Genomic DNA, 13,595 nt, shown 5'->3' on the forward strand with positions numbered 1-13,595 from the left:
GCCTTCGCGATAAATGGAACAAAGACTAACAAAACGAAGTAAAAGGAAATGTTAGCAATCACCGTGTTGCCACATGCTTACAGGTTCAATAAAACAATAATTAATAGAGTGAAATACCAATTTTTAAATGTTCTGAAATTAGGTAGCTGTAATGGTTCATTAATTTTGTGAATATACTAAGAATCACTGAATTTTATACTCTTCGACTCTTAAAGGGTGAATATATAGTATGTAAATTATCTCTTGATTTTTAAAAAATCTATTTCCAAAGACAATTTTTATTTCCTTATATTGGTCACTATTTTCCAATGTTCTTTTTCTATAAACGCTGGACTCATTAGTCTAGTCAAACACTAGACTCATGTAGACATTTAGTCAATATCTGATTTATTAAAAAAAAAAAAATTTTATACAGCCCAATAATTCAGAAGGCATGTTACGAGGTTCATGTAACCTTAATAACCAAAGACAATGAGGATTTTTGACTCAAGTTATTTAACCATAAAACTCCTTTTCTATATAAGTATAATATAAAATCAAAAAGGCTAAACCTTATAGAAAGAAATAACCATAAATTACATGACTAAACGAACTTTCCAGAGGAATTTATATTTTATCATATATAAACCATAAAGCAGAATACAGATTCATATAAAATTTCCACCAAAGTATCTACAAGAAATTTTAATTACTATAAGTTTAACAAAGCACTGATAGTATTTTTTAATCCTACCTGGTTCTGCCATCTGAGACTTTTGTATCAGAAAATCTCTTACTTTCTCCACCCACAGGTAAAGAATACTTTCACCAATGTTTTGTCTAAACAAAATTCAGAAAAACAAGATTGGTATTTCAAAAGATTTCCTCCTTAAATTCAAGAAAACACAGATATATTTACAATCCAAGAAATTATATGCAACCTAACTATGTCTTTTAAAAACAAATTTACAAAAAATGCGATTTACCAACATTGTGGATGAGTATCTAATACAGATTGTTTACGCCAACATTTAAAATTCCAACTGACTATAAAAATTAACACTGCTTACTTAAAATTAGCAGATGAGTTGTATCAAAGAAGGAAGAAAATTTCTGATTTGATCTCGATAGATGTAAATGCGATTTAGTTTCTACCACTGGATATATTCTCAGTATTGATGTCCAATCATTGCTTGCTTTTCAAAGCTTTTCGAACAATTTCAAACCACTTATTTGGTACAATTATCATTTTGTATACTTATTTGGACAAAGAAGAACGCAGCGCATTTGGGGAACTTCTTCAGACAGTCAGTTTACAAGACTTAATAGAAAATCAATACAATAACTGTATATTCATATCTTGTTTTTGGCAAAACATTCTACTGACCAAATTGAGTCGTTTTGGTTCTGAATACTGTTTGGCTGCCTCAAATAACTAAATTCACCTTGAAGGATCACTGTGTATAAGACCATGTCACAGGTTTTGAAGTCATGTCCATAGAGTTACATTAAATGATGGCAATAGTATGGACTCCTTAGTGAAATAAAAGCCTAAGTGTCGACTCATTAGAGAATGACACTCCTTTTAGTTAAATTTTGATATGTGTGTTTATAGAAATAACCATACTACTTCATAGCAACACCCTTATCTCCTTCCTCTAAAAGCTCCCCTTGAAACCACTATTTCTCTTTATCAGCATTCATCAGCATCCACCAAAGGAAACTTTCAAAACCAGCATGCAGAAGAAACAACACTGCTTCTCCAAATAATTCTGTCCCCTCAAATCCTCCCCATCTCACCCATAGCTCTTAGCAGTAACACAATCCTCTGTGTGTTCTTTTATAACCTTTCTTTTCAGAGAGAGCACAGTCAATTGGAATAGTCTTTTTAAAAACTGAGAATGTTGGTTGAGTTTCTACTAAATAATTCCCACTCCCATCCTCTGTTAAGAATAGAGATGAAGAAAGGTAAAATGTACTGAGTACATACTAAATACACTGAGTATAATATATATAGCAAGACATTTAATCCTCATAAGCATCTATGAAGTACAAACAAGAAAATATACCTAGATCAATTAACATGTCCAAGACAGCCTTACAAGCAGTAAGAAGCCCAAAGCCAGACAGGAACCCAGGCCTAAAGCACCAGCTGCCCACTGTACTTTGCTCTCCTACCAAGCAGCTATGACCTTATGCAAGTAAGCCACCAGAACTCTTGAGTCTCAGTTTCCTCATCTATTAAGTGAGAGCTGTTATCTGTCAAGGTCTATAACAGATGATAATAAATAATTTTTTTCAAAAGTTTCTTAAAGTAAAAGTAGCTTCTTTTCAAGTGAGCCTCTCCTAATTCATTCAAAAAATCTTGACTAAGACCTCTCCTACACACCAAGCACTATGTGGAGCCCTAGGGAGATGCAGTGAATGAGATACTAGGCCCCTTAGCTCAGCATTTATAATCTCTGTCCTAACAAATTTACAGTTTTGTGTGTAAGTCTCTCCATCTCCTAATCTCATTCTACAGCATTCTATACATCATCACCACCACAGGCAGTAATATTCATTGTTGTTAGGTGCCGTTGAGTCAGTTCCAACTCATAGCGGCCCTGTGTACAAAAGAACAGAATGCTGCCCGGTCCTATGCCATCCTCAGAATAGTTGCTATGTTTGAGCCCACTGTTGCAGCCACTGTGTCAATCCATATCACTGAGGGTCTTCCTTTTTTTTCTATCCCCCTCTAACAAATATGATGTCCTTCTCCAGGAACAGTTCCCTCCGGATAACACGTCTAAAGTACATGAGACGAATATCAAGTATTTACTGAACTTTTACTATATGCAAGATACTGTAGAAAATGCTTTATGTGTATTACCTCACATAATCCTTTACAACCCTTTGAGACAGGAAAAAAAATCATCCTTCTGTGAATACTCACCCACATTCAGACAGTTTTCTTGGAATAACACCTTGAAGAATTTTAGGAATTAAGTGATGTTTCCACAAAAATGGAAAGAAATTAAACCTTAACTCCCAATCTCCTCTCCCCAGGCCCTGGCTTCCTGCAGAGGACTATACAACAGCAGCTCTTCTGCTCAGCATCACTTATCGAATGCTTCCGTCTTCACTAGTATTTACCACAACTGTTACCGAAATCCAGTGTAAGGAAGTCATGGTGGGTGTGAAAGATTTCCTGAGTTAAATGAGAATCATTCTTCTCCCTAGACCCCAAAATGCTACCACTGAAGTTGTCTGGTGTCTGTCTGTTGCAATTTTTTGCTGCTGTTACTTCTGTATTTATATTTTCTCTTGTGACAATGCTCCGTTCATATCTTTTAACTATCCCCTAGAATTTGGTGATTGTTGAGTAATGTGGTTTTCAAACTTTTGTGACTGGTGTGATGAGTCTTCCAGATTCAAAAGCGAACTACAAAGACAAAGCTGGGATGAGCTGGGAGTCCTGCTGACTGAGCCTCTCCTTCCTTCCACCAAATGGTCCTGGAGGAAGTCTGCTGAATATTAAGGACTCTGGGAGAAAATTTGAGAACTACTTGTTATACACTGAGATGTTAGGATTTTATTTACAAAATCAAATTAGGATAAAGTAGCTAAATATAGAAAGTCTGGAACAATTTCAACTTGAGTAAAAGGCCAATGTGAATGAAAAAACAAGTTTTTTAGTTGATCTATTTTGTGAATAACTCTACTTAAACAACTATAATCCAGTCTAGTGCAATCAAAACAAAGTCAGGTAATTTGTGACTCTAATTTTACTTGTGGCTCTATCTTTTTTATCTTTAATTTTCCAATATTTATAATTTATTGATTTAAAAGTAAAGCTACTTATTAAAATGCACTACTAAACTGTCTGATTTTAAACAAATCTCTCAATCTCTGCGTTTCAGTCATCTCATCTTCAAAATGACAAAATTATAATTATTTTAATATGAACAATAATAATGATAGCTTGCAGGATGTGCAAAACTACACTATATAATGTCATTTAATCCTTGTAATGATGTTACTCCTATTTTTACAGCTGAGGACAGAGACACAAAGAGGTCACACCATTTCAAAGACTGAATTCCAGAAGCTTCACTCTCCAATGTTAAGTGTTGAGACGCCATGATATATCGAAATGTGAAGAGCTATAGGAGATTAGAATAATCATTTTCTTGGATTTTAAATTAAACAGTTAATGGACTATAACAAATTCAAATACTACAAAAAATATTTTTAATCCCTTTCGTTTTCTCTTAAAAATATAATGTTCCAAGTGTTTTAAATTTTACTTCCCTTTTGTTTTATTAAAATATTATTTTTTTATTTAAAATACCCATATACAAAATATTTAAGAAAAAAATAAGATATGCCACCCAAATAAATCTACATCTAATCAGTCACCAAGTCCTATGTTCTTCAATATTTCTTTAACTGACCATTCTTCTCCATCCACATTCTCACGGTCTTAATAAAGGCCTCCACCATCTCCCTCTTGGGTTACTGACTACTTTTCCTACAGGGTACCTTCCTTCAAACGCGTCACAGACTATCAACTCACTCCTCTTCAATCCCAACTCTTCCCAGTTCATTCTCCACACTGCCATACAAATCCGCCTACAATGCCTGGAGCCAACAAGATAATGTCCAAACCACTTTACTTCAGTTTACAAGGTTCTTTGTCTTATACCTATCTGAATTTATATACCTGCCATCTTAAACTACTTGCTGAACTCCAAAGATGTCAGGTGGCTTTATGTCTACGTGATTTTATTCATTCAATTCCCTCTACCAAAAAAGCCCGCCCCTTTTGATAACCTGCTAAACACTCCCCACAGGTCTCCTTCACTGTGGAACCCTTCTTTGGGTCATCACATCCCCAGTTTGCTAAAACCTCTAAAACGTGCTATTATAGCACTTGGTCCAAACCTCTTAGTAATTACAGCACTATATTGTATTTGGTACACATCTTATTTTTTAAATTCCAAACTCCTAAGAGATCGCCAGCATATTTTGATGCTGAAAATAAATGTTTACTGAAAAAAGTCAGTTTTCTGACTTCATACCTCCTTTCATAAGACAACTAATCATAGTTTATCTTTTTATCTAGGCAAAAATCAAGTGTAGCAATGATGCTAAATAAATACAAAAACCCAAACAGTGTTACAACATTTGGAATCATAATAACACTATAAACATTAAGAACTATGTTCATATGTTTATATGACATGTTCAATTTTTCAGCCAATAATATTTTTCACTTGCTGCCCCCTGCTGGAATTATGTGGAAAAAGTAAAAAAAAAAAAATTTTTTTTTTTACTTAATGAACTCACACTAAACTTTTTAAAACAGAATGTACACTTCTATTTAAACCATTTGTGTAAAAATAATACCACTGAAAAAGTAAACTGGGGTTTTCCATGTACTTTTAATAAAAAATACAGTATGACCCATATTCCATCTTTAGGACAAACTGCTTTGTAGTTTCTGACCCTTCCTAAATCTCAAATAGCTGAGCTAATCTATTTAAGGAGAACTATTTAAAGGAGAATTTAAGTTGTGTCCTGTCAATGTGTCTCCTAGTAAAGGGGTGGATTTTTGGGATAGGGAAAAGGCAGGTTAAGAAGTCATTTCAGAATACATGATAGTGTACACAGGTAGCAGAAAAATCTAACTAATGAATATGATTAACACGATGGAAGCCAAGGGTGGAAAGATTTTCAAAAAGTGGTCAACACCACCAAAGGCTACAGAGGTCAAATAAGTACATACTGAAAACTGACCATCAGGTGTACAATTAGGACATCACTGGTGAACAAATGTGCAGTATACATATCTTACTTTACTTTCCTGGGGAGATAAATTGGTAAGAGTAAAGGATTACAGAAAGAAGTTTGTTGGGGACACAAAAGTAGGAGTGGCCAATTATATCTCCAGTTTAGTGAGAAATCAGAAAAAATTTAACTGAAAAAATAAATAATATTTAGATGCTAACGGTGATGAAACTACTAAATGGGAACATCCCATACTGATATGTCCAGTTCTTGGTTACTTCTAGGGTCAAATGTAAACCGCAAACCTGGGGTGAGGACCACACTTCCTCAAACCTGGGAACCCAAAGACAACCACGCTTCCTCTAGGAAGGAAAGCTGTAGAATCAGTTTCACAAAGATACACAACTTTCTAATTAAATATTTGATAGGGAAAGAAACGTCCCTGGAGCTCAGAGGAACAAAGGGGTAATTGCTTACTCTCACTGTACCAAATGAGGTTGCCACCCAGAACACAGAACACAACCCTCACCAGTCCAGAGTAACACTAATACTCCAGGACCTTATTTGTTTTATAAATTAATAAATCTCATTGAAATTAATCCAAATCATAGTTATATATTCTCTGGACTATTGCATCAGCCTAACTGATATCTCCACATCTATTCTTGTTCTCTTCCAATCAGTTCTTTGCATAAATAGAATGACCTTTTTAAAATTAAAATCTTATAATGGTGCCTCTTACGTACTGAATTATATCCTGCAAAATGAAATGCAGAAGTCCTCCCCTGTACCTGTAAATATGACCCTATTTAGAAATAGCAGTTTAATTACATTAATGAGGTCACATCAGAGTAGAGTGGGTCCTGAACCTAATCATTTTTGAGTGTTTTCTTTAAAAAAAGAGAAGAATAAACACAGATACACATGGGGGAAGACGGACGCCATGTGAGGACTCTACTAACAAAGGATCGCCAGCAAGCATCAGAAACTAGGGGAGAAACCCACAGAAGAAACTGACACGTTCAAGACCCTGTTTTGGACTTTTAGCCTCCAGAACTGTGAGAAAATAAGTTTTTTGTTCTTTAAGGCCACTCGCTTGTGGTATCTTTTATTACAGCAGTACTAAGTGGCACAGTGGTTAAGCACTAAGCTGCTAACGGTAAGGCTGGCAGTTCAAACCCACCCAGCGGTTCCTAGGTAGAAAGACCTGGCAATCTGCTTCCATAAAAATTAGAGCCAAGAAAATCCTATAGAGAGTACTACTCTGGAACACATGGGGTCGCTACGAGCTGGAATCGACTTGACAGCACCTAACAGAACAGGTAACTAAGACAGTGCCCAGTACTTAAAACCCTTCTGTTTCCCACTGCTCTTAAGATAAAGATGAACCATCCTTAATGTGGCCCATGAGACTCTGCATGACTTTCTCTGCCATCTCTAAATCATCTTCCCACCTTGCTCTCTTCCTCTTCTCACTTCATACCACCATTACTTGTTTCCTGAAATGTGCCAACCTCCCTTGAGCCTTTGCCCATGCTGTGCCCTCACTGGCGTTATCGTCACCTAAGTAGCTCGGCCCCTGGTTCAAATAAGATGTCCTAGACTAGGTTAGGTTTGGTTTCAAACTTCTTAGTGCTGCATATACTTCTTTCACAGGAGTATATACCACACCCGCAATTTTGCACTTATTTTTATGATGTTACAAGTAATATCTCCCCCCCAAGTAAATTCTGAACACCATAAAAATGGATCATTTCTGTTTTTTTTCTGTTTGTAGCCAGGATCTAGTACAAAAAAAAAAAAAACACAGTGCCTGATATATAGTATTTGTTGAACGAATGAAAAATAGATTCTTAGTCCTATGGTCTAAAATAAGAAAAATTATTAAAAATTTATCTTAGTTTGATAAATAATTAAGCTTAGCATTCTGTTATCAATTTTGTTCTATCTAGTCTATGAAAATACCAAAACAAGAACTGTGATCTCTGAATTTACTTTCACAGTTAACTAAGTATTTTTATAGCTATTAGCTCTTAATTACTGTATTTTTATATCTGACTAGAAGTCATATCAAATGTATACTTACAATTATAAAACCAGCCTTTCGAGGTCTCTTCAAGGGAATCCTTTTTTAATGGAAAGGCGGCTTAACAGAAAGTTTAGAAAAGCCACTAACACAATCATGGTTTCAACAAAAGCCCACAACAGAATCACTTATAGAACTTTTTTTGAATCATCTGTCACTTACATATATATTTCCTCAAGGCTGTTGGATAAATCCATACGTTCTTGCCCTCTAAGCCAAGGAGCACTAGAATGAAATAAAACAAGAAAGAAGATTATTCAAGGATTATGTTTTTATCTCATACAGAAATTCCTCATTAAGTCACAAATTTGGTTTTATTTAACAAGTTATCTATTTTCATTAAAATGTTATATTTGTATAAATCTATACAGCTCCAAAATGCTTTCATCAGCATTAACTCATTTGCTTTTTCCAACAAACCATGACAATGCCAAAATCCATTATTTTCTATTTGAATGGTTTAAAAAACAGGGACAGGTTCATACACAGGGTATCAGAGACTTGCCCAAGTTTATATAATGACAGAACAGGTTCTAGAGTCTAGATTTCCAGATTCATACTGTTTGCCATAATATCAGAGGTTCCCAATTTTTTCTAACTGGTGTCTTAAAAGCAACTCTAACAAATAAACTGGTTGCCACATGATTTTAGGAAAAAAATGATTTTTTAAAAAGGATATTTAGGTTTATAAGCATTCTATAATTATATTTACTACTTTCAATAAATAAGAGCAAGTTACAAAACCATTATGAATATCAAATTTCATTGAGATTTTTATACAATTCTGCTCACAGGTTTATAAATCTTACTAGGCCAAGTGGGTGAGGTAGACCCGACAGGTCAGGATTCATGAAGATTAAGCCTGGGTTGCTAAGAAAATGGCTGCGCAACAAGAGCTGGGGGGAGGGGCAGGGAGAAGCACCAGAAGCACCACTTCTAGAAGGCAGGCAATCTTGGGTAAAGGTACATCAAGGAACTGTGGCTAGGTCATCAGAACTAGATTAGGAGAGGCTCCAAGGGCCAGGGATTCTAGATGACTAGGTTGTCTAAAGAGAGCCCTAATGACACAGCATAACCAAAAGGTTGGTGGTTCAAGCCCACCCAGCCCCTCCACAGGAGAAAGAGCCGGCAATCTGCTCCCATAAAGATTAAAATCTAGAAAACCCTATGAGGCAGTTCTCTGTCACGCGGGGTTGCTATGACGCAGGGTTGCTATGAGTTAAGAATCACTGCTATGGCAACTAACAACAACAGGCTGCCTAAAGAAGGTTTCCTTCTCTACCTCTAAAAACAATTCTGTAGCTAATGTATTCCTAGGAACCCTGAGGTTTTCTTTTAAACTAAGTGGCATATTTCAAGGTATTTTTATATAATTTTTTATTTAAATGCTGTAAAGCAAGTCCAAAAGGTGTTTTTAACTTCTACATGCATTTTAAAAAGAAAGGTCTTTTATATAAACACAATGTAAAGAGAAACAGTCTTTGAGAAGTATAATCCTTTTATAAAAATATAAATGTAGAGATATTGCTTACTTCAGTTGATAAATGGGTGGAGCTGTACTTGGGTATTCTTTCGGTAGCAGCACCTATGAAGCAGTTTAAAAACAAATCTGTATACACTTTATCATGGATCAAGAATAGTATTTGTAAAGCTAGTCATTGGACAAATTTCTAACTTGCCAGACTAAAAAACAAAACCACTGTTTTGTTAAATCTCAGCAGTGAGCTCCCCCTTAGTATGTCTGCGTCTATGCTGGATAGGTGTTAGTGACGCAGCAGTTTTAAAGGAGAAGATCATCAGTCGCATAGAAATCGTAAAATCAATGATAATGTGAAAATATGAGTAGAAGGACAAAAGGAAAACTGATATAGGGACCCTATACCCTAACCTTGAATGGATCAAGTGGTATTAAAACATTTTTCAGGTATTCTTCTGAAGACATATGCAAAAAACAAATTCCTATAAAATATAAAATCCTATTAAGTATATGATAATGATATAATATAAAATCCTATTAAACTTATGATGGAATAGCTAACACAACAGAAAACAGTACATTTCTTTTCAAATCATTATTACTGTAAAAATACTGACAAAAGCTCAATGTAGCATCCTTCATGTTAAAAGTATAGGAAGTCATCTTTATTTTATCCTATCAGATGCTGGGTTATAAAGAAATGAATATATACTCTATGAATCATCTAAATTACTTATTCTTCCTTTTACTGTTAGTCATCTTCCCAGATTTAGACACTCACCTATTAGATGGACAGGATAAATGAAAGGAAGTGAAACTCAAGCCTGTCAATGGTACATTAAGAACATTTTAAATAATTAAAAGAATTGAGATAAAAAATGAAGCTATATATTAAAGCACGGCTTGATCTGAGATTTAATTAGCCATACGTTTAACAGATCACTGAGAAAAGCCAACAACAACAACAAAAGGCAATTTAGAACATAAAAAATTTTAGTTAAAAGAATAGTGGTCAATCACACAATCACACAGTCAGTGCCGTAACTGGAAAATGGCTTTAGAAAAGGGGAAAAAAATACCTGCAAGCAAAGTGTCCATTTGGGATTTTTTGCAGTGTCATTAACTCTAATACAAAATATTTTGGCACACTCATCAACGACACACCAGTCATCGCCATATATAGCTGCCATGGCTTCAATTTCCTCATTCTGAAAGAAGGTGACCAGGGGGAAAAAAGTCAACAAATTTATATACCCTAAAAACCTGATTCCTCCTTACTGCTTTTTAAGTTATTTACATTTAACATCACTAGCCTATTTAAAAAAAGAACACTTGGATAAGGAAGCCCTGGATGAGCCTTAGGAGGTCAAAAGATTCTCAGCAGAGGTCACCATGTCCTGCTTTGTGGGTAGGTTGCCAGACACTATTAAGATGACTGGAAACCAGCCTGGCTACTACATTATTGTGCTTCTGGTCACTACTAAGCCACAATATATATATACAGTCCCATGCCCTGTATTGAGACTCACAATTTAGAAGAAACATTTATTTTCTCGGCTCCCCCTATTTTTTTTTTTTAAGCAGGCAATCCCCATTCCCACTCCCGGTAAGGTCTTGCCACGCATTAGCCCTAGATTCCTGCTGGGTCTCACTCGGTTTTTGTTTGATTTATTGTTTTGGGGGAGGGGGGTATGGGGAACGTGGGCTGGGTGATAGTTGCTTTGTTTTTGGCAAGCACATCCTCAAAACCTTCCAGGAATCACTATTTTGATTTGGGGTTTAAGAAGAAAAAGAACTGGAGCTAAAAATGAGAAACCAGAACCAAATACGCATTAAATTTTCTATCATCTCATTTTGACCGCATAGGCCTGTGGGAAAAGCCTTACTGAACGCCCACATAAGCCAGGCACCGCGGAAAGCTCAGTACTAAGATGAGGAAAACTCGGTGGCCCTGCAGGGAGCTCAACGGTCTGCGTAACTGCCCACTTGGCAAAGGAAGAAACGGGGGTTCTCTAATGGCTGGTCCAAAATGACCCAGCAGCAACAGAGCAGGGAGCAGAACCCAGGTTTCGGCCTCTGATGCTTGACGTGCTATCCCGTGCTGATGGTTGGCCATGACACTGCCCGAGGCGAACCCACTACCGCTGGGGAACCGCTGGCCCAAGAGCGCGCAGCCAAGGATAAACGCCAGAAAAGATGGAAGAAGGTGGTGCAAAAAACGCCACTGCCGGGCGGTGCAGGTGGGACTGGGGGTGACCCCGGGTGGAGAGCCCCTCTGCGGAGGAGGTCGGGGTCTGCAAAGTGAGGCCAAGTCACGCCTGTTGGATCCGCGCCCGACGGGGCCTCACCTGCCTCTGGTCGGTCCCTGGATCTCCCTCAGCCATTTGACTCTAGGAGCTGCCGGGCAGCTACCGCCAAGTCCAGAGCGCAGAGGCGGGGCACTGCGGCAGCAACACAGCGCAGTCTGCAACTGGCCTGACCCGGAACTGCAACCCGGCAGCGCCGCCGCCCACATCTGTTTCCGGGTTGCGAGGCCAGCGCGGAGAGGGCTGCAGGCCCACGCTCTCCTCACCCCGGGGAAACTGTCTTCCCGTGAGGAAGCTTTCTTGGTTCTGTCTCCAGGAAATTCGCTGGGGCTGGGGGCTTCTGCTTGTCCACTCGTCCACTGTGGTCTCGGTAGCATCATAACCCCCGGAGACGTCGGAGAGTCGAGTTTACCGCTACGTCCCAGGAAGGGACTCAGCCGCAGTCTACAGTACCAGACTCGTCTGCGTTTGAAGGCAGGGTTTTTTGTTGTTGTTGTTTTAATGTGTTAAAGTTATTTTGTATGATTTTGACAAAGATGGGTTTGATTTACAGAAAAAAAAAGTGCGAGGAGAGAGCAGGCAACAATTTTAAAAGCACGAGGAAGAATTATATTCACCCACCGTTGTATTGCATTAGCTTTCTTTACTGTTCTTAAAAATTTTGTCTAGGAGCAACTTTTATACGTGACACTAGTTATGCCAGTCAACATGAGAATCTTTGTTACATTATTCAAAAAATGTGAATCATAGTTTGTGTTATTTCTGCTTTGCCCCCAACTCATACATTGCAGTACATTGGTTGTGAATTGTATCAGTCACCTTATTCAAGACAAATGGCTAGAGTTACACTGAGAAATAAACCCCTTCTAGGTATTTTATCCCTTTTTGCCTCATTTTCTCCACACATTCATATGCAAAAACTCAAAATATTAAGTTTGTTCTCCTCTTCCTTAGAACCAGCACCAGCGGTGGTCAAGTCTGATCCAACTCATGGTAACCCCAGAGAGTAGAACTGTGCTCCTTGGGTTTTCAGTGGCTGATTTTGGGGGAGTAGATTTCCAAGCTTTTCTTCTGATGTGCATGTGGGTGGACTTAAACCTCCAGCCTTTAGGTTACGAGCTCAGTGTGTTAACCACTTGCACCACCGGGTATTCCTCCTTTCTTCCGTAGTCATGGGCATTTTTCAGGCTCCCCTGAAAACTCTTTTCTGAGACACAGTTATGCTACGTAAGTACCTGTTAAGAATTCTACCTGCATTGCTTTGAGGGAATCATAGTATAAACCTTGTGGATTTATTAATTCAACAGACATTTATTAGGCTCTTAGTGTGCTACGCACTAGAGTTGCCAAAAAAAAAAAAGGTTTGTTAATGAGCTAAGATGTGGGAGAACAAAAGTCAACAGTAAAATTGACTAGGAGTAAGCCTTATTGCGTTGGTAGCACAAAGATGGCCTATTCAAATTATATGGGGCTTCTTGTTGGAGGGAATGCTTGAACGGAGTTGTGGAAGGCCAGAAAGAGGTTAGCTAATTGAAGAGTGGGAGCAAAAATGTTCCAGAGAGGAAAAGGAAGTTTATATATTCTATTGCCGCTGATATCACAGCTCTCAGTCTCCTCCTGTCACACTGTGTACACACTTCTCTATGGTCACCTCCATAAATCTGCATGTGTGCATTGTTTTGGGCTCCAAGAGAGGGCTTGGAGGGCTTTAGCCCTGTGTGAATCACATCCTCTCTCTTCAATTATTTGTGAATTATTTGTAGTTAACTGGTTTGGACAGTGTATATTTTCTTCGTCTTGAGCAAAAACAACTTCAAGACCCTTCTTCCAACCAAATTGGGCTCCAGAGTCCGTGGTGCAATCAATTCATTATGGTATTTCTCTTCTAGGTGGAGACTTTGCCTGGGATTCCTGAGGGGTTTGGCCACATGTATCTCCTCCAGGTTGCCTGAAGACTTCTGCAGTTATCCTAATA

The 13,595-nt window shown here is 37.6% G+C and overlaps 1 protein-coding gene across 5 annotated transcripts in view; it reads right to left on the minus strand.

Annotated features, from left to right (window-relative positions):
• Positions 1-12,083, minus strand: part of IMPACT (impact RWD domain protein) — a 30,766-nt gene extending 18,683 nt beyond the window's left edge. The window contains exons 1-5 of one of the 5 annotated variants that reach the window (XM_003406353.4): positions 11,663-11,792; positions 10,394-10,522; positions 9,370-9,422; positions 8,000-8,062; positions 734-819 (exon numbers count right to left, since the gene is read on the minus strand). In XM_003406353.4, coding sequence (XP_003406401.1) covers positions 734-819; positions 8,000-8,062; positions 9,370-9,422; positions 10,394-10,522; positions 11,663-11,698 — 367 coding nt within the window. In that variant the 5' untranslated portion in view covers positions 11,699-11,792. Of the gene's footprint in view, positions 1-733; positions 820-7,999; positions 8,063-9,369; positions 9,423-10,393; positions 10,523-11,662 lie in introns of all 5 variants that reach the window. The other 4 variants (XR_010323480.1, XM_023543919.2, XM_023543921.2 and 1 more) reach the window with 4 other exon arrangements.
• Positions 12,084-13,595: the final 1,512 nt, after the last annotated feature.

This window comes from Loxodonta africana, chromosome 11 (assembly GCF_030014295.1).
Source record: "Loxodonta africana isolate mLoxAfr1 chromosome 11, mLoxAfr1.hap2, whole genome shotgun sequence".
In the NCBI taxonomy this organism is placed as follows: Eukaryota; Metazoa; Chordata; class Mammalia; order Proboscidea; family Elephantidae; genus Loxodonta; species Loxodonta africana.